This window comes from Urtica dioica, chromosome 5 (assembly GCF_054948205.1).
Source record: "Urtica dioica subsp. dioica isolate 48M chromosome 5, U.dioica_male_clone48M_v1_H2, whole genome shotgun sequence".
NCBI classification, from domain to species: domain Eukaryota; kingdom Viridiplantae; phylum Streptophyta; class Magnoliopsida; order Rosales; family Urticaceae; genus Urtica; species Urtica dioica.
This window is the reverse complement of record NC_142760.1, coordinates 30,879,025-30,899,101: the sequence shown is the minus strand read 5'-3', so window position 1 is coordinate 30,899,101 and position 20,077 is coordinate 30,879,025. Positions and strand designations below refer to the sequence as shown.

Sequence of the window (20,077 nt, the reverse complement as noted above, 5' to 3'; positions counted from 1 at the left end):
TTGTAAATTCAAATTTTTCTCTTTAATTTTTCTACCACGTTTTCTTTATATAAAACTCAAAAACGTGTTAATGGAGACGCAATTAGTTACGCTAAGCAATTGTTTTCCAAAATTATAGGAAACTGTTTTTTAATCTCTCTCTCTCTCTCTCTGTCTCCTATTAGTTATGTTTGTAATACATATTAACAATTATTTACAACTATTTAATGTCATATTACTCACATAAATAACCATGATAAATATGTTAATAGTCGTGAGTAGCGTATACAAACAAAATGTACTTATGAAATTGTAAAAACGTTAAAACATTAGAAGGATTTGAAACAAAGATAATAATACAAGAATACTCAACAAAAAAGAATGAGAGAATAACTTATTTCTATAAATTTGGAACGAAATAAATTGCTCAATATTTATTGAATCAATAAAAAAAAATTTAATTGAACTTAGTGTTTTTAAATAGAAAACTGAAATACATGAGTTATAGGGGCAAATAAGTCATTTACTATTTGTTAATAAACGTGGATGACTATTTATCAACTATTAACGAAACCATGACTAATATGTAGTTCTCACGTTTTATTATGACTATATAACTACAATGCCCTTAAAATATTTGACGATTTATATAAATAATTTATCACTTTTAAAACCTTTATTAGTAAAAAATATTATTAAAGCATGATACTTGCTCATTTTAATTGACTATTTAGCTAAAACACCTTTTATTTTACGTCAACTTACTTTTGTAATTAACTGTTCTCTCTCATTGCTCTTTGTTGATTCAAATCTTCAACAATTTATACATCATCTTGGCCATCGGACGGTACCAGAAATACCATTTCCGACGAGCACCTTTCCGACCCGGAGTGAAACAAAAATTTCCGCTTGTTAACGACGGAATTACCGTGTTATCGTTAATGTTATTTCTGATAACACAATAAAAGCTTAACGAAAAAAAAAACGAGAAAATGAACAAAAGAAACTCTAACAATGTATTAGCATACGCAATTTGGGCCGTTGGATTTTATATCCAACTGCCCAAATTTAATTAAAAAAAGGAATCTGCAAACCTTAGCGGAAGCTTCTTCTTCCGTGGGCGCCTGCTCCTTCTTCCGTCACTTTTCAGAAAGTTTTTTTTCGATATCGCTTGTCACCGAAATGGTACTTCTAGTGGCTTTAACTTGCGCATCATAAATGAAATTTCCGGTGAGTTTCAGTTCCGATGACTAGGATGATTTATACCTAATAATCAAGGTATGACGTGCACAATTATTTTAACAATTTTGTATTCACGAAATTCTCTTGACGAGAGGATTCTTTTAAAATCAAGGTTGACAATCTATTAGTATGATGATACAGTATTTTTTTATAAAGAGCTCCTTAAAGAAATATATTGATAAAAGCCAAAGACTAATATTAAAAGAATAGCACAAAGCAAATTCAAAAACTTCTGCAAGAAAAAGATGAAAAATGAACCACAAACAATAAAAAGTACAAAAAAATAATATGTGAGTTACCCGTCTATGCAGGTAACCAATATTATCATATTATTATATGAATCACGAGGAGAAACGCCGCCCTTCGCTTGTTGCAAATTGCGATTTAGGAGTTTAGCTCGACTGAGATACACGCCCAAAGAAAAAAAAATCATATTTTAGATATGAGATTCAAATCTGAAGAATAATTTAAAACCACTGCAATTAAAACCGGGCAGTGCAAAAGCCAGATTTTTAATAAGTCTGAATTATTAAAACATAATTAAAAGAAAAAGCAAAACATGAAAGAAGAAAATAAAAATAAAAGTACCTAAAACTACTAGTAATATTTATGTTAATATTCATATAATATGCTATCATTTATCACGTTTGAATGGCTACTATTCTTTTTAATAAACATGCATTTAGTGAATCTAATCATCGTTTATATACCTATAAGTCAGCTTATATTATTATACATTGCTTATATACCTACACGGCTACACAACCAATTTATATCATTGTTTATATATGCTTACAAAGTCAATTAATTATGTGAACCACTATTGTAAAATATACTCCAACCATAATGGTGGTTAATATTAGGGTAGGAAGTCCTCTCGTCATCGAGAGTTTCGTAAATATCAAGTTTGTTAAATATCAGAGATTTCTCTCTCTTCCGAAGATATTTCTCTCTCCAGGGAAAAAACCAGAGAAACTCAGATCTGGTTTTTGCCACCGCTCCTCCTGGGCTCCGGACGCCCGGCGTGGCTCCGACCCGGGGGGAGTGACGCTTGTTACTGCTTCTCGCCTTTTGCCCCGTTTTTTAGCATTTTCCTTTCGGTTCGTTTTGCCCCTCTTCTCCATTCTCCCGAGCTCGGCGCCGTCTTCTCTGGCGTATCCTTCCTCGTCCTGATCGGAGCTCTCCAACGTCGAAGCCGCTTCTCAAGAGAGGCACTTGGTGGTGGTGCTAGCTCTGTCGGCAGTGGAATTTTGAGCTTCGAGAGAATGGCTTTTTATGGCGTCTATGGGTTGAGGGATGTTTTTTATGTCTTTTTTTATTTACTTTGTTTGTGTTTTTTAGGAGTATGGATTCAACTAGTATTTTCTCTTTTAGATCTAGTTTATTGCCATAGTTTTTTGGTTTGTTTTGGACTCGGATTAGCCGTAGTCTCATCTCCCGTAGTGGATTTCCTGTTAGGTTTTTATCTATGCAGGTTGAAGAGCCACCCTATTCGTGGTTATCGGACCGAGTTTGGTTGGATTTTTCCATCGCCAATCTTTGGATTTTTTAACGAGCCTCTTGAGTGCTCTATTGGTGCTTGTAATTCTTCCCGTTGTCGGAAGTTTGCACATATCGTACTTTTACCGGAATTTAGTGTTAGATTCACCTCGACTTAGGTCTTGGTAATTCATGTACTAAGGTGTTATTCTCCTGTATTGATGAGTTTTTTACCCAATTTTAATGGAAAATCCGTACTCTTCAAAAAAAAAAGTTTGTTAAATATCACTTGAGTAACCAATTATAAAGAGATTATCTCGAATCAATTCTACAGGTCAGTACTTTTGAAATTAAAAAAAAAAAACAAATTACGTCAGACTAATAATGGTGTAATAATCTATTTTCCTCGATTGTTAATTATATAACGTTGACTGAATTGTGACTAGTTTATCAAAGAATTAGTTGTGCACCATTTCTATTTAAACCATTGTTTCCATTTTTTTTAGGAAGTTTTCTATCTTTTTCGAACGCTATAAATGTGTACATGTATAAAAAAGACTTGTAATGTAATAGAACTAGTAGAGTACACGAATGAGCTAAATTCATTTCAAAATTTACAAACGGACAAATGGCAAAAAGAAAGCTTTTTTTTTCTCTTCTTTATCTTGCATCTATAGTATTTTTGCCTAAATGACTCTCATTGACATTTAACAAAAGTATGGAATCCGACTATATGACATACTAGAAAAATTGATATTATTTAAATGACACATTAAATTGAAAATATTTGAATGCCACCACAACTCTTCCCACTTTCATGATATATATGGCTAAATTTTTTTTCTTGACACCTTTATCTTCAATTCCAATTCAGCCGAACTAAAAATGCGTACTCATTTATTCCTCGAGTCAAACTTCTTTGACGAAATCAATCTTTGACAAATAGTGTTTTTTTAAGGACTTTCTATCTCGTTATGTAATAATAAACTATCTACCTTTGCAAGTTAATATATTTTGGATTTCTGTCCCAATCACATATCTACTCTAAGTAATGGGTAAATAGATAATAAAAAAGAGCAGTTGTGGATTTAGTAGTTGGAATGATCTCAGACTATAAAAACAATATGAAATCCATCCACATAGCGTGTAAAACAAGACGACACATGTATTTTGCATGTTTATGTATACGCATTCTAAGCTGACATTTTGTTGATTAAATTGACTTTATCCTATGCATATAACTGAAACGAAGTAAACTCACTGTGGCTTCTACCTTGGCAATATAACAGCATTCATTTTTTTTATGCCAACAAAAAAAAAATAAAAAAAAAATAATAATAATCAAAATACTTGGTATTCAATTTTAACAGTACAATGGGAATTTGTTTACTACACTTATCAAGTATCTCTTACTAGTAACAGTATTACTGCATACTCGTTCATCCATACTCTTCTTTCCAAATTATTTCAAATGATTCCAACTTCCAAGTACGGTCTCAATTTATAATATTTTAACGTTCTCATCTTTTAATTTTCTAATTTTTTTTTTGTCTTCTCTTTATTGTCTTTTAATTCCGTCCACTACTTAACTTAGGGACTAAAATAAAATTATAAATATTTTTTAATCTTAAGTTTTAATAAGTCTTCTTATTTTATTGATAATTAAATCTTGATTCTTGTTATTGTATCGTTAACCCTTCTAATCTATAATAATAATAATAATAAATGATGCAAATGGTATCAAGATTTGAGTCCTGCCTAAATATGTATTTGAACTTATAAATACTTCCAAATTCCATGAACTTATAAATACTTCCAAATTCCAATGACAGCAAATTGTCTACTTTATTTGACAAGTGCATACAAATTATTATTACTCAAACATACCTAATAAAGATATATGCTTCAAAAAATCTTCTAAAAAACTTCAAACATAAAATAAATCAAAATGTTCAATAAAGAAAAAAAATACTTCTCAAATAGCTAGCTTCCTGCGTGCTGGCAAGCAAAAGCTAAATTAACTCGGCCTAAAAATTTAAATCAGAAATGAAATAAAACATTATTTTAATATAAAACTACCACTATGGTATCAAGAAATATATATAAAAAATAAATAAATTTATTCTTTTCCTCGTCGCACTTACAAATCAATGCCATGAATAACAATAACAGAGATACGTGCAAATTACTCTTGTTTTTCTTTTCTTTCTTTTTTTTTTTTTTTCAAAATTGGTTTTGAGATCACTGAAACGACACTCACAGACACCTTTCAAGATCTCTTGACCACTGCAGTGGCTAAAAAAGGGTGGTGGTTAAACTCGAACGACACCTTTAGAGAAGGATCGAGAGCACCGACTCTGCAAATAACGTTCAAAGCTACACTGTTGTGCTCAGCCACTTGCTCTAATCGTCTCAGCTCGGCCGATTTTTCGGGCTCGTTCGAAAAGCTATTCTTAACCTCCTTGGCTATCCTCTGAGCATCCTTGAAGTAATTGTACATAAGTAGGTTCTGAGGCAAAGAGTGCGAAAAATAAATCCCGCGTTCGGGTCAAGGCAATCACAACCAATGAATGAACAAAGTTCGAACGGTTTTGCTTACGGAGAAACGAGCGTGAGTTGTAGATTCTATGAACGCAGGGTACGAGACGTGGTCAGGTATGCTGGCTTTTTGTAGGAGCTCGAAGTGCTGACTAAATCGCTGTTTGATGTCGCAAGTGTTGTGAGTTTTCGAAAAGATTAAATAAGTAAATAGCATATAATTTGTGTCGCAATTTATAATGAAATTTTTTTATACCTCGTGCTCGGTGTTGAAAGGGCTCCGAGACTCTGAAATACGGTGCTCGTTTGTTAGAGCAGCGAGCATCTGAAAATAAAATATAATTTCAATGTGTATAAGACACTGCATGAACAAAATAATAAGTGATCTGAAAAAGAAAGAAAAAAAAAACGATTCGCAACGCAGAAGATAAAAGGAAAACAATTACCATAGTGAGCCCTTCAGCTAGACATATTTGACACTGAAGAAATAGAACCGCCGAAGATTTTCGAAAATCTTTAGCAATTTCTTTAGGGGTATCCCTTTTCTTCTTTCCTCGTTTCTTCCCTGATTAACGAAAAAAAAAGTAAAATGAGTTCTGTAGTACAATTTATGCAGTCATTGAAGAATGTAAAAAAATTCCTGAAGATTTCTCTTTACCTGTTCCATCTGTCACCGCCAACTTCATATGCGTTTTCTCAGCCAGCTTGATTAGGACAACGTATAAATACCAATATACCATGCAATATTCGCTCGGTGAATACAGCTCTAACTCAAACCCCAATATAAGGAAACGAGATGCTATCCAGTATGTTTGCTCTTCCACCCACACGAGGATGTGTTGAAATATTTTCACTCTGGTATTCTACAAAATAGAAGCATAATATTACTTTCAACTATAAAAAAATGTAAGTGTATCGGTAAATAGATTTCAACTATTTATCATTTGGATATTACAATTTTGAAAGATTCAGGTAGTGTCCAACCTAAAACATTTCCATTCTTCTAGAGTTGGCAATTCTATCGGCAAAAGTTATTGAATCACTAATATGAGAAGAGACTTCAAGCAAAATATTTTATACTTTTTATTCAGCGCGATTATTTCTTTAATATGGCTCATGGTCAGAACTCAGATGAGCTAGGATTTCACATTGGTCATATTTTCCGCAATGGAAACTTCAAAAACATATGATAAATGCTAGTTCATACAGTTGCATATTTGCCTTATTTAACGGACTACTCAAGGACAAACCTCTTCATTGAACACATTAGGATTGTCCCCACACTCCTCTTTGAAAGCCATCTCTAGCTGCAAAGAACAAAACAGATAGAAGAGCAATCAACATAAAATCCACACACACACGACACACAAATTATGAACAAAATAGACTACATGTTCCGAAGCTGTTCAAAATGGAATATCAACAAATCAATACGTCCACAAAACAAATCTTGATTGACTTAACCACGGCGGTGATATTAAAGGATGAAGAAATTTTAACGACAAACAAACAAATATAAACATCCGATACAGCAAAAAGGCATTCTTGAAAAGAGATTGGGAAAAACAATGTACTTTTCGGTGAGTACTAGTGACATCTATGAGGACCTTGTGCCAAATTTCACACTATCTGATCCCTTTCTATATACACACACACTTACCTTTTTGGTAATTTTTGTATTTTTTACATTGAAATATAAAATACGATAAATAAAAAATAAAACTGTATTGGCTATTCCTTGAAAATTAGAAAACCTCTATGGTTAAAATCTAGTTTTGGTACATGGAAAAATTACTAAGATAAAGCAATGTGACAACTATTATAATTGACCTACAGTTGGGTTGATCCCAAACACCCCTAACACTAACAAACCATCTCAAACGAGTTGATTCAGGAAAATACCAAAATTTTCAACTTAGCACTTAGCTAAATGGTCCCATCACAAAGTAATTCATAACAATTTTGTAGCTATATAAGTTCAAGTGATTGAATAAGAGTATTAATCTTTTGTACTCTCTAACGAAAATTCAGATGTATATAAACCAAAAGAAAACAGTATAGTTGACTATGCAGATAATATAACAGACCTGTAAATATATGACTCGCCAATCCTGTAAAATCTTTCCAAGCTTGCGCCTTTGCCAGGAGCTATTTGTGGAAAGAATTTTAAGTAGGTTGATCACTAACTGCATCATTTGAAACAAGATGAATCAGACTTGATCAGTAACTGTGGGCTAAATGAAATTCCATGATATGTAACACTGAAATGAAATAGGAAAAAAATGTATTTACCACTGATAAATAGAAAATTCACGTATCAACTAAATGCCAAAAAGATGATGCATGATTTCACCTGTCCCAGGTGTATAATGAGTCCGTGTTTCTGAAGATCGTGATTCTTTGTAGCTTCAGGCAATCCTGCAGCTTTAGTAATAATGGCAAAGAAAGGATCACGCCCATAAAGTTTCCCATCTTGAACCAGAAGAAGCTGTATCAAACATTGAGAATCAGCATCATAGTGACGACATTATGATAGCAATAAGAAATTTAGTCATTCTCCGTCTAGGGAAGGTGAACTTTCATCATAAACAATATTATATCCAAATATAAATTGATACATGATAATGGAAAAACCAAAGAATTCAGGAGAAAGGACCAAAACATGCAAAATGCTTCCGACAAAGATTGTACTAAGTTGATAGATTTCCATGTAGCCTAAATTTCACCAACAAGCCAAGCCTCGAGAGGGGTAATCAACCTGGAGATGAGCTCTGGCAACTAGATCAGGATGAGATTTCTGAAACAGAACCACGAATTGCAATATGTTGTCCATAGACGCCTCCAGTGAATATGAACAAATAATGTCTAGATCACGAACAAGTTTCAAGAAATATTCAACAGCCTGCGTGAAAAAACAAAGCATGAAAATTGTGTTTGATGAAACCATAAATCATGAAATAATTTCTTACTCCGCACCTCTTTCCAAGTAAGAACTTTGATAGCACGTGGTGGTGTAGGGGCAGACAATCTACTGTTCAAACTGGTGTCAAATCCGATTGGTTGACGACCAGAGGCGGTTGTTTCAACTTCTAAATCATCCTTAGCTCTCAGAAATTCCGAGGAAGACAGCACACATTGCAACTCATATATGCAAGAGGCTATATGTTTTCTTGCCGACTCAAACCCTCTCCCTTGTGGCCGCCTTATACACATAAGAATGTGATAAAAGTGCTGAAAGAAAGTAAAATAGAAAATGGTAGATGATATAGGCTTTATATTATCTTGATTGTAATATAGCCTTGTGGCTGGTTTCAAACAATACTGAATTTCAGCATTTAAAAGTTTAATTTTGCTCATTTGGCCATAGACTGGTCCACTCTGTCGTTTGTACGCAGATGTCTTTGTACTCTTTCTATTATTTGATATAAGCGATTTATTCATATATATATATATCAGATTGTAAAATGATAACGAATCAACTATGTACACTCAAATCATGAATTAACTTTAATTATATTGGTAATTCAATAGGGAAAATATAAATCATTAAGGTTATGTGATACATTCTACAACAGATGGAGATGTATTAGTGGTAATGAGAAAAAGATGTTCATGCAATCAGACTTTGGGAGATTAATTTTTTTTAAAATATTCCTTTACCCAGCAGCAATTTAGATGCAGAAAGTATGTCTCTAAAGATTAACAAAGCTTGTAATTAATAAGAAATAAACATAGGCTAAAACCTTACGAAAACGTAAGCGGCACAACAAAGCCTTGCAATAGCCTTCTTCCAGATCAAGATTATTTTGCAATGGCTCTACATCTGCATTCATAAATCCAACTTTATGTCTCGTCTTATACTGTCATCATTTTTCACTGATAGGAGGAGAAAAAAAAGCCTGTAATTAAATTGAGCATGTAGCTATTTACCCCCTAAAACGCTTCTTTTCGACGATGGTGCTTTACAAGCACGTAATTGGCGACAGAGTGTTTCTTCTACGGCATTCAGCAACGATAAACACTTGTCTTCTCCATCCCCACTCAAAGGCAGACCATAGCTCATTATAAAGAGATCCTCTTCCTATCAAAGATGTTGGATTATAATCACATTTAGAACCATTTCATTTATCCTCAATATAGCGAAAAGATGGACAAAAATAAACAGGAGTCACATGGCCAGAACTGCTTGCAGAATCACTATACATTACACCAAGCAAAGGGGGAAGGGGAAAGACAGAGCGGGTGAGATATGTTACTTAATAAAATATATATATATATATATATATATATATATATATAAATTAGCTAATAAAACACTGCATTAGTTGTGCAAAAGTTCATCCTAATTGAAAGGATTCCAGGCATAGTTAATTAAAAAGGGAACTCATTAAAACATAAAGAACAAAAAGGGTCGCTGGAATACGTTACTTCATGTGTACGCGCATCTGAAACAACAGAAATTACGGCCTTGCAGGTTGCTCGAACAACTTTGCAAAATGAATTCAATAAAAGATGTGACGATGTCCTCTCTGGTCTAAGAAGATAGATGCAAGAGAAGACAGTTTGCGACAGTGAATGTCCCTTGTGCCATGTAGCCTGTAATGAAAATGTAAGTCAATCTGATATAATACAAACACCTCATTGCATTAGCACAAACAATCATATACTTCATCTTCTACCTTTCATCTCAAGTGATACATTTGCTTTATGTATTAATTTCATGTCTATGCAAGGAATATATTCGTGGGCCGGGGAAAAAATTACAGCCCCTAAATTGGTCTTCAGATGAAGCCTAATAATCTTAGAAATTAGCTGCTCTACTTGACGAGAAAACAAAAATAAAATTATATATTGATAATGAACCCTTTGGGTAAAATAAGTACTTTCATAAATAACCAATTGCAGCCTTAAACTTACTTCTTAGTAAACAGGGTCAAAAAGGTCAGAGTCTCAAGGATTTCATAAACAGAATTAGAATTAATAAGCAAAAAAAAAAATTAAAATACATACCTCACAAGCAAGAAGATGGTCCATGATATCTATTGTACATTGAGCGTCAACAGTTTTATTGGGACTAATAGGAACTGGAGCAGCACCACACTCAATTGCTTCATCGACAGAGTAATATTTACACACAATGCCCGAATCCATCTTTGGGTCCATTATCTGACACACGGACAAAGAAGTACAATTTTCAACCATGTATTACTTAGAATTAAGAATCGGCATATACATTATCACAACCATTATCTTTGGAACCAAGAAAAATGTGAGGAACCAAAAATTTGAGGAGAAAATGTACAACTAAATTGTGTTAGGTAAGGAAAATCAAGATCCAAGCGAACTTACATGTGAATGAGATTTAATTTTTCATATCCGCAAGCGTATGCTTCCTTTTTCTTCACTAATTTCTAATTTTCCATAAATTTTCTCCTTATATTTTCCAAACAGAATGAGAAAATAGTAATGAATCAACAATTTTCCCATCAAATTTTCCATGAATTTCAATCCAAAACACAATAAAGAAGTTTAATTTCCACTCGAGGTTTTTCTCACCACTTTCATTTCACTTCAAATGTTCATTCTCCTTCGTAAAACCCGAGTTCAAAACACAGCATAAACGACTAATGGTAAGACACTTATAGTTATCGCCATGTGCTCAAAGTGATTATTAAAAAAAAAACTAAACATATATGTATAAATATTTTTCAAGGAGAAACAGAACAAGAACATTATCAAATGTAGTAAAGTTCAGCTCTAAATTTAATTAACAAATAAAAAAAAATATCATTTCTGGTGTATCAAAACTCCGAATGCAATACCTCAAGTGCAGACATGGCGGCAAAGAGATTAAAGTTGTCACCATGAATAAGTTCACCGTCTTGAAGATCTGCAAAATATATTATATAAAAAAAAAATTAATAAAAAAAGAATTAGCTTTCACTCTCACCCTATGCAACTAGCTGTTTGGTGATCATCCTAAAGAAGTGGACTCCAAAATTTAAGTGCCAAAAAAAATCCAGTAAGAGTGATTTCATTCACTGTTCTTTCTCAACATCAAGCAATTATATCATCAACGGAACACAACACAGACAAAAATTATGAAAAATGTAAATGCCAAACAGTGAAATTAGCCACGAGCAGTATCATAAACACATTCGAAATATCTCACTAACCAAACACGCGCGTAACTTAATTCGATCGATTCCAAGAATCGGACTCAATCGGAGAATGGAAAATAGAAAGTTTAATTATGGAAATGAAAGTACTCTTCTTAACAATTCTCATTTCTCGCGTTTTTTTCTCTCTACTGGCAAGCCAAACGCGCAGTAAGAGAACTTAAATATATATATATATATATATATATATATATATATATATATACGACCGAGTGTAGTGTATATACATCTCATATACATATATATAGAGAGAGACCTTGACAGGCGACGGAGAGCAGGGGCGATGCGTCTGCCCAAACGGTATCATCGCCGGAGGGAATGGCGGAGCGTTCCGGTACGGGCGGGTCCATGGTAGACGAACCGCGGTCAGACTTCGCAACGGCTTTGTTCTCTTCTCTCTCTATGCTCAATGGTTTTAGAGAGACTCACGAAAGAAGTTTTGATGTTCGCTTCAATGGCGTTTAGGGCATTCGCATTTTACACTGAATTCTTGTTTGCTCTCTCTCTCTCTCTCTCTCTCTCTTTCTCTCTCTCTCTCTCGGTTAAAATAATTGTCTAGAAAATTGATCCAAAAAAAAATATCAAAATGAAAATTTAGATGAATTGTATTTCTTGATTCTAAATTTGCTTACAGAAGATAGCGCACTATTATCTCAAAATTAAAAAAATATATTTCATATGTCGTAATCTCAAGGGAAATTGCCCATTTGTCACTAATTTCATAACATTTTTCAATTTTCTATCAAAAAGCTAATTTTTCCCAAAATGCCACCGAGATGTCAACATTGTTGACATCTATGTCAACAATGTTGACATCTCATAGTGAAGGACAAAAATAGATGTCAACATTGTTGACATAGATTGTGGCATTTTGGAAAAAATTAGTCTTTTGGTGGAAAGTGGGAAAATATTATGAAATTGGTGGCAAATGCGGCAATTTCTCTAATATCAAACTTCTTGTTAAAATTAAGGGAAAATGACACATATATACCTTGTGTTTTAGTGAAATGTCGTGTTTAACTTTTGGTTTTCAAAAATGTCGAGATCATACCTTCTGTTCAATTAAAATGATGAAATTATACCCTAAAATAGACAACAGTACCACAAATCTTCTTTTGTTGACTTTTCATAGACGTTGACTTTTCATAGACGTTGACTATAATATTTATATGTAAACACCAATTATCTTTATTCATTTGCGTCATATATGTAATTTATTTAAAAACTAAAAAATAAACAATAGTCTCTTAATTGTGAAGAACGCAAAAAGAGGCAAAAGGGTAAAAATCGACAGTTGATAGTCATTAAAATTACAGATTCGAACAGAGAACTCATGATTCAGAGTTGCAATTCGAATACAAAATGAAGTCATCTCTTGGAAGATATGAATTTTATTATTTAATTTCAATTTAAGGCTATTTTATTTCAAAATTGGAAATTTGAAAGTTAGGATACTGTTTTGGATTTGATTATGTTTTTCTTATATAAGAGTTAATATCAATGAAAGAGAGATTTGTGACACTATTATCCATTTCAGGGTATAATTTCACCATTTTAGTTAAACAGAAGGTATGATCTCGATATTTTTTAAAATCAAATGTTAAAGTCGACATTTCACTAAAACACATGGTATAAATGTGTTATTTTCCCTAAAATTAAAGCACTAATTAAAACAAAAAAAATTTGAACTCCAAATATTTAAGACAAGAGATTAAGAAAGAGATATGGAGAGAAAATTGAGGAATTAATATGTGAAGATTTTATGAGATGTGTGGTTTTCCATCTCACATGAGCAATGAGCAAGTATTTTATAGGGGGGAAATGAAGTTAATAGTAACCACGAATAATTGGTACAAAATAATTAATTGTTTACAAATATTATTTAGTTCTAATGAGCGAATCATTCATAATGCTTTATGTTAGGATGCTCTGGGAAAATTTGGGAACCAAACTCAATGTCATCTTGTATTTGAAAATTAAGGTATATGTTGAGCACTTTAGAAAAATTAAGTTTTTGGGTAGGTAAATTATCCAAAATGCCTTCTTAAAAAACTTCGAAATAGTAGAAAAAGGAATGTCAAAACTTCGAAATCACTAGAAGAATGAAGGCAAGACTTTCGAAACGATTAAAAAGATCAAGACAAAAAGCTTCGAAATCACTAGTTTTGCTTGCACTTTTGTATCTTCGAAGGTTTTGCTTTCATTTTTCTAGTAATTTCGAAGTTTTTTACTTCATATTTTTAATCATTTCTATGTTTTTTAACAAGGACATTTTAGACGTTTTACCTAACCAAAAGCTTGGTTTCCCTAAAGTGTTTAACATAGAGCTTGGTTTCTCAATTTTCCCTTATGATATTTACATATTCATGTTACCTGAAAGAGACTACAACCACGTAAGCTCCCATTGACATCGATGAATTTCTTCATATATTTATTAGTTTACGTATCCCGATGTCACGAACATATTTATCTGATTATTGGAGTGGATAACGCATTTGTGAGGAGATCTAAGAGTTCTCAAATAGCACAATATTTTTTTTCAGCTTAAAAGAATTTCATAAAGATATAACTTGTTATGTCGCTCATGATAAACCATGTATTCATATGAGAAAAAGATAGCACAATCATTTATTGTTGGTTTGGTTATCGATTTAACCAAATTTTGGTTAATGGTTGTACAATCGTGCCATAAGCACATTGTAGTCACCTTACTCCCCGATTTCTATGAGACTGACATTCTTCAAAATTAGGTGGTTATGAAATTTTTTTATTTTATTTTGTGTGAGATATGAGAGCTACAAGAAGGTGAGAGAGAAAATGCTACTGCGGGATTTATCATTGAAAAAGAGAGAGAATGTAAAAAGAAGTAATTAACTAAACTCACAAGCAATAAAAAAAAAATTTAAAAATATTTTCACAATTTTATAGGAAAAAAAAAAGCATCACGGGTCGTATCATCTATGTCCACGCCCCACTTTTTTCTAATTGAAATTTGAGGTCCAACTTTTTAAAGGGAATGATGATATTAATATGTCTTTATTTGGTTTTAAAAAAAATTGAAAAAGAAAATACGGAACTATACATTATTCTTTTACACTTGTTCAAGTTCCAAGCTTGAAATTAAGTCTTCTAAGCCAAACTGAGTGAAGAATCATGTGAAACACATCAAACGGCTTAGCCGGTCGATTGATCACAAAATGTCTTTTCACCATTGAAACACCTTTGAACATTCTCAAATACTCTTCACTCGAGATCCCTTTTAGCACGCTCTTGATTTCATTTATCTTATTTACCGGAATTTGTACCGAAAATTGACTCCAATCAAGCACGTCGCTGAATGGCAATGTGTAATTATCAGAGATGATCACCGGGACACAATTAGCATACATTGCCTCGGCAATTCTTGGGCTCGCAACCTCGTACCCACTTGGGCATAGACAAAACTTGCTTCGGCCCATTAAGGTGGTATAGTTTTGAGTCTTGTTGAGTCTCTCGTAGACTAGGACCTCGTTGTCTTTCCCTTTCCAATGTCTCATTAGGATGTGCCTTATGTATCCATGAACCCCACCTGCGAAGAAGGCCAAAATTGGGCGATGGTTTGGGCCTTGGCCCAAACTAAGTGGGCCTAGCTTTCCGAATGGCAAGTTGATCTCAGGGAGCGATACGTCTCTATTGGGAATGAACCCTTCGGTGTTGTTGGCGTTGCATAGAACTCTAATAAAGTTTGTGAAGAGTTCAGGTTTTCCGTCTGATAACTCTGGTGCCTGTGGGAAAAGAAAATCTATTATAAAGAGAATGATAAAACCACAATCTATAAACAGTTTTTGAGTTTTTGAGATAAAAAAATTGGAAACAAAAAGTGAAAATTGTGTTTGGTAAAATTTTTGGAAAATTTTTTTAAAATTTTTTGAAGTTGTTTTGTAAAATAGTAAAGAAAACTGAAAACAAATAAAATGTGTTTTTGGAAAAAAAAAAAAAAATTATTTCTCTTCTCTCCTCCTTTTCCTCACCCGCGCGCAAGACTTGAAAAAATAAAAAAGAAATCCGGCCATCTTCTTCAATCACCACCGAGCTTCACCATCGCCGCCAAATAGTTTTCATTTTTTTTCATTTTTCCAAAAGGTGTACCAAATAGTTTTCATTTTTTCAAAAACAAAAATGAAAACTGTACCAAACAGTTTTTTTTCAGTTTTTTAAATTTCTCAAAAACAAAAATGAAAACTGTACCAAACAGCTTTTTGAAAACAACTGCAAAATAATTTTTCAGTACAACTACAAAAATTAGAAAATATAAAACAAAAACTTTTTGAGTGAACAACCAAACGAGCCCTAAATGTTTATGCATGTAGTGGATATCAATGAACCAAAGGAGAAATAAATTAATTTTCATCTCTTATTCTCTATTTTCCTCTAGACCTTATCTTCTACATAGCCGAAAGAGAGTGATATTCGATATGATCCTTGACGGGGTCGTATCAGATTATGCGCTTGAATTTATGGAAAATACATTTGTTGCATAAAAAACGTCAAGAGACGATATTTCTAGCTACAATCATAAATGGACACAATTTTTGAAGCAGAAACATAATAATTTTACTTCCTAGTCTTCTAAGAATTTCTTTTCAACCAACCTACAATAAATATTTATAGCTCTCTCCGGACTCAGGACATCCAAATTCTCACATGATGAAGCGTGCGAGAGCGTAATGAAAATCATTTTTGAGCATATACATATAAAACATATGAATGTATGTATATGTGTACTCACCCAATCATGACAAGAAACCAAGAAATGATCACCACCTTTGCTTCTATTCCAATGGGGGTACTTGTTAGCCACAACCTGAACGTAGTCATTGACGAGCCTGTATAAGCGATCACGGTTATAGTCAGCTTTACTCAAGATGGGCTTGTACACGTAGTGGACCACGTTCGTGAGGCTCATTGGCAAGAAAAACATGTGGGCTTCTTCTGGGCTCTCGGCCCTGAAACGGCTCTTCGGGCTTTCAATCTCGTCCATGAATTGGCCTTCAATGGCGTATATGTTGTTCAGAGGCCCAATGTGGAATATTGGCTGATCTCCTTCCCTGTAACTCCACACCTTGAACCTCTTCACCATCTCTATGTGACTCCTATAAATATCACAAAATTTGGAATAAGTGTGTTATAATATTCCTCTTTTCGAGTAAGGAAAAACTCCAAAGAAAGGCATAAAAGAAGGACCAAGAAACTGATTTGTTCATTCATTCTCATTTTCATCTCAATTACGTAAGCCTTTATATAGTCATTTGCGTAACTAATTATGAGAATATTGTTCTAGACTATTAACATATAATTCCTAACTAGCTTAATATAAGGATATAGTTCCTTAACCAGCTTAATATTTAGGAATATTCTAGACTATTACGTAGATGGTGTTTCAGAATTGGACATGAAATAAGAGTATTTCTAGAGTAAAACACTAAAATAAGCATACATATTTGGAAATCCTTTTAGCATAAAACTTTATGTAGATGTTGTTTCGTCAATTTTAATGAAAAATAACACTCCGATATATATTTTAATGAAATAATTTTTTTCTAACATTTATCATAATTTTTTTAAAAAAATAATCATAAATTAATTATTAAGCATGCTAAACTCAATACATATTATATGATTATAAAATATTAACATATAGTTGTTCTTCACTTATCTTGTCATATATATATATATATATATATATATATATATATATATATATATATATATATATATATATATATATATATATACTTTCCTTAAAACCGAGATCATCCACATTCATAGAGCTTTAGTTTTTCTCGTAAAGCTTATGTGAAAATAATAGCAAGCTAAACGTTCAGAATTAAAAAAAAAATGTTGATTTCTTTGGAAGTTTTAATAAATTTCAATTAACATTATTTTTTTTAACCATAATTAGTACTTGGGCAAAAGTATAGGTTACAATAATGAAATTTTCTTACTCAAACTTTGAATGAATAATCAAACTATAACCCAGACCCTCCCACTAAAAAAAACATATTTTTTTTTACATCCCTTTTCTTGCTTCGTTGAAGAAAATTAAGACTAGTCTATTTCTTCCTTGAGCCCAAAATATTAAATAAATAAATAAAAAAGTAATAGACTCACTGATGAAAGGCATGTGCATTTCTGTAAACTGATCCTCTAGGAACAAAGCTCTCATTCTTTTCGGACTTAAAACTCTTCGAAACAATCGCTGCACGAATCGCTGACCGAGCCCTCGCCAAATCTTGCTCAATTCTCTCCCAACTACTTTTCTTCTTTTTCTTCTTCTCCTATAAAAAAAAATGCACAACAAACACTTTGTAAATAACAACCAAAAACAATTACAAAGTAAATCATTTTTTCCTCTTTTCTTGTAAAACACTCACTCTTGGAACAAAAATAGTTGAAGTGCTATTAGTGCTTGAACTTGTGAGAGAGGAATTATTCAAATTTGAAGGTAACTTTGGTGTTGTGTTTGTGTAGTTTTTTGTGGTTGAATTTGGGTTTGTATAACTAGTGCTAACATTAGTACTTACAGAACTAACATTATTGGCTCTACCAAAAGAGGATAAAGAGAGAACAAAAATATGGTTTTGGTCCAAAAAAGATGAGTTTTGGACTACAAAAAGAAGGATGAGAAGAGAAGTTGTGAGCAATATCAAAGTTGTAGAGCAGCTCAACATTGGTGACAGCATTTTTTAGGTTCTCTTTTTTCCTCAACTCTTCTCTCTGAAGATCACTAAACTCATTGAGAAAAAAAAATACAGAAAGTTCGAGCAAGATATTCACATTGTCACATGTGGAATATATATATATATATATATATATATATATATATATATATATATATATCTATATATATAGATAGATTATAATATGGTAGACTTTTGAGTGAGTATGTGGCAAAAGAATTTTCCGGCTATAGGTACTCCTTGGTTTTGGCGTTCGAATTCAACTATTTCACTCGAGTAAGATTTTTTTTAAAAAACTATTTCACTTAAGTAAGATTCACTCAAGCGAAGTATGCTATTTCACCAAAAAAAATAATAATAATAGAGTATGCTATTTCCGATATGCAAGAAATAACATAATAATAAATAAATAAATATCACTTTGGCGGTTTGACCTTTACGTACGAAGCGCTATATTCGAAAGGCTGTAAATATATGCACACATAAATAAAGTGGATAGCTTTGATTTTGGAGAGTGGAAATCTTTTGGGTATAACTTTTATTTTTCTTTCTAATTGTTTATTATGGCGATTTTTTTTTTTTTTTGGGGGTGAATAAGGTAAGAATCTCACGTTTATGTAAGCTCTTTCATGAAATAAAATCAATTAAAATAAATTATTTTTATGGAGTTAAATTAATGTTTGTTATGTAAAAATAATAAATATGTATTAATAATTTTTGTATTGAAATCCACTGAAGACTGGTTCCTCCAATAAAACACTATTCATAGAGGTCATTTTCCTCAAACTTCGAAACGTCAATTCAAATACTCCATTCATATTTGAATAATTTGTTCTAATATACTAATATATGTAGTTATTTAACCAAAGTTTGCCAAGCATGACTTAAATTATATCAAGTAAATAAAGTAAGAGGGATCTCTTGGATCACAAACTTCTTGAACGTGAAGCCACATTTGATTGCAACGCAAGCAAATATGATGCAAAAAAGTCCGAGAAAGCATTGAAGGAAATCACATGATCTCATAAATAAAACTCACAAAAAACTTGATACATTATTGGAAAATGTGAGATTTAATTACCTTGAGTTCACTAGCTAAGTAATTAGAGGAGACTATAACATAGTAATTGTATATACCTTGAGTTCAATGGACTAGAACGTAGTAATTGTATATACTAACTTTTAAAGAATTCGCTCATTTTTCTTTTCGGAAAAGGAAATTCAAGTTAGCGTATAAACAATTATCATCGGCATGCAATTTAAGAGGTTGTGCACGGTTTAGACCAATCACATTTTTTTCAACTGATACGTTCTTTTTTTTTTAATTTTTAAATTTAACTACATGAATAGCTCAAAAGTTAAATGATCTTAATTATTAACATTGACCTGTTCATTTTAAATCTCGGTTTCAATTTGTGAAAATCAAACTATTTTAGACGTGATCATCAGTTTACACTAGGAGAAATTTGGCATGTAGAAGCGGCATTTATTGCTTCCAATGGTCCAAATATCGCTTCTAAAAATAATATATTATTAGAATAAGCAGAAGTCACTTATAAAAGTTCGCTTCTAAATGAGTTAAGAATGGTGAGTTCGAGTTGGAGCTCAGAGTAGGGTCAGGGTAAGAATTGGGTGGTGGTTTGGGTTGGGTGGTCGTCGTGGCGGCGAAGAAAATCAATGGGAGTGGTCTGCAACGGAGTTTGAGGAATTGGGTGGCAGAGCTTCCCATGGCGGTTGAGAGAGAGAGAGAGAGAGAGAGAGAGAGAGAGAGAGAGAGAGAGAGAGAGAGAGAGAGAGCCTGATATTAAAAAGGCTAAATGATGGAAGAAGAGAATAAAAATAGTTAAATGAATTTGTCCTAACTTTTAGAAGTAATATGTCGCTTCTGAATGTTATGTCAAATTAAAAGAGAGTAAAACACACCTATTAAAATTTTACAAA

At 32.6% G+C, this 20,077-nt stretch overlaps 2 protein-coding genes across 2 annotated transcripts; both read right to left on the bottom strand.

Moving 5' to 3' along the window:
* Positions 1-4,784: 4,784 nt before the first annotated feature.
* MAK10 (MAK10 homolog) lies at positions 4,785-11,979 on the bottom strand. Its single transcript, XM_089615551.1, has 16 exons — positions 11,674-11,979; positions 11,061-11,128; positions 10,249-10,404; positions 9,667-9,834; positions 9,169-9,319; positions 8,982-9,061; positions 8,215-8,469; positions 7,997-8,140; positions 7,592-7,726; positions 7,326-7,424; positions 6,489-6,545; positions 5,897-6,101; positions 5,685-5,803; positions 5,495-5,563; positions 5,300-5,398; positions 4,785-5,209 (listed from the first exon to the last, which is right to left on the bottom strand). Exons 1-16 carry the CDS (start codon positions 11,765-11,767, stop codon positions 4,970-4,972), a joined length of 2,139 nt encoding a protein of 712 aa, XP_089471677.1. The 5' UTR covers positions 11,768-11,979; the 3' UTR covers positions 4,785-4,969.
* A 2,387-nt stretch (positions 11,980-14,366) lies between these two features.
* On the bottom strand, positions 14,367-18,222 carry LOC149397857 (putative glycosyltransferase At3g42180). The gene is made up of 4 exons (XM_089615129.1): positions 17,831-18,222; positions 17,568-17,734; positions 16,186-16,549; positions 14,367-15,181 (listed from the first exon to the last, which is right to left on the bottom strand). Exons 1-4 carry the CDS (start codon positions 18,137-18,139, stop codon positions 14,519-14,521), a joined length of 1,503 nt encoding a protein of 500 aa, XP_089471255.1. The 5' UTR covers positions 18,140-18,222; the 3' UTR covers positions 14,367-14,518.
* Between the last annotated feature and the right edge of the window lie 1,855 nt (positions 18,223-20,077).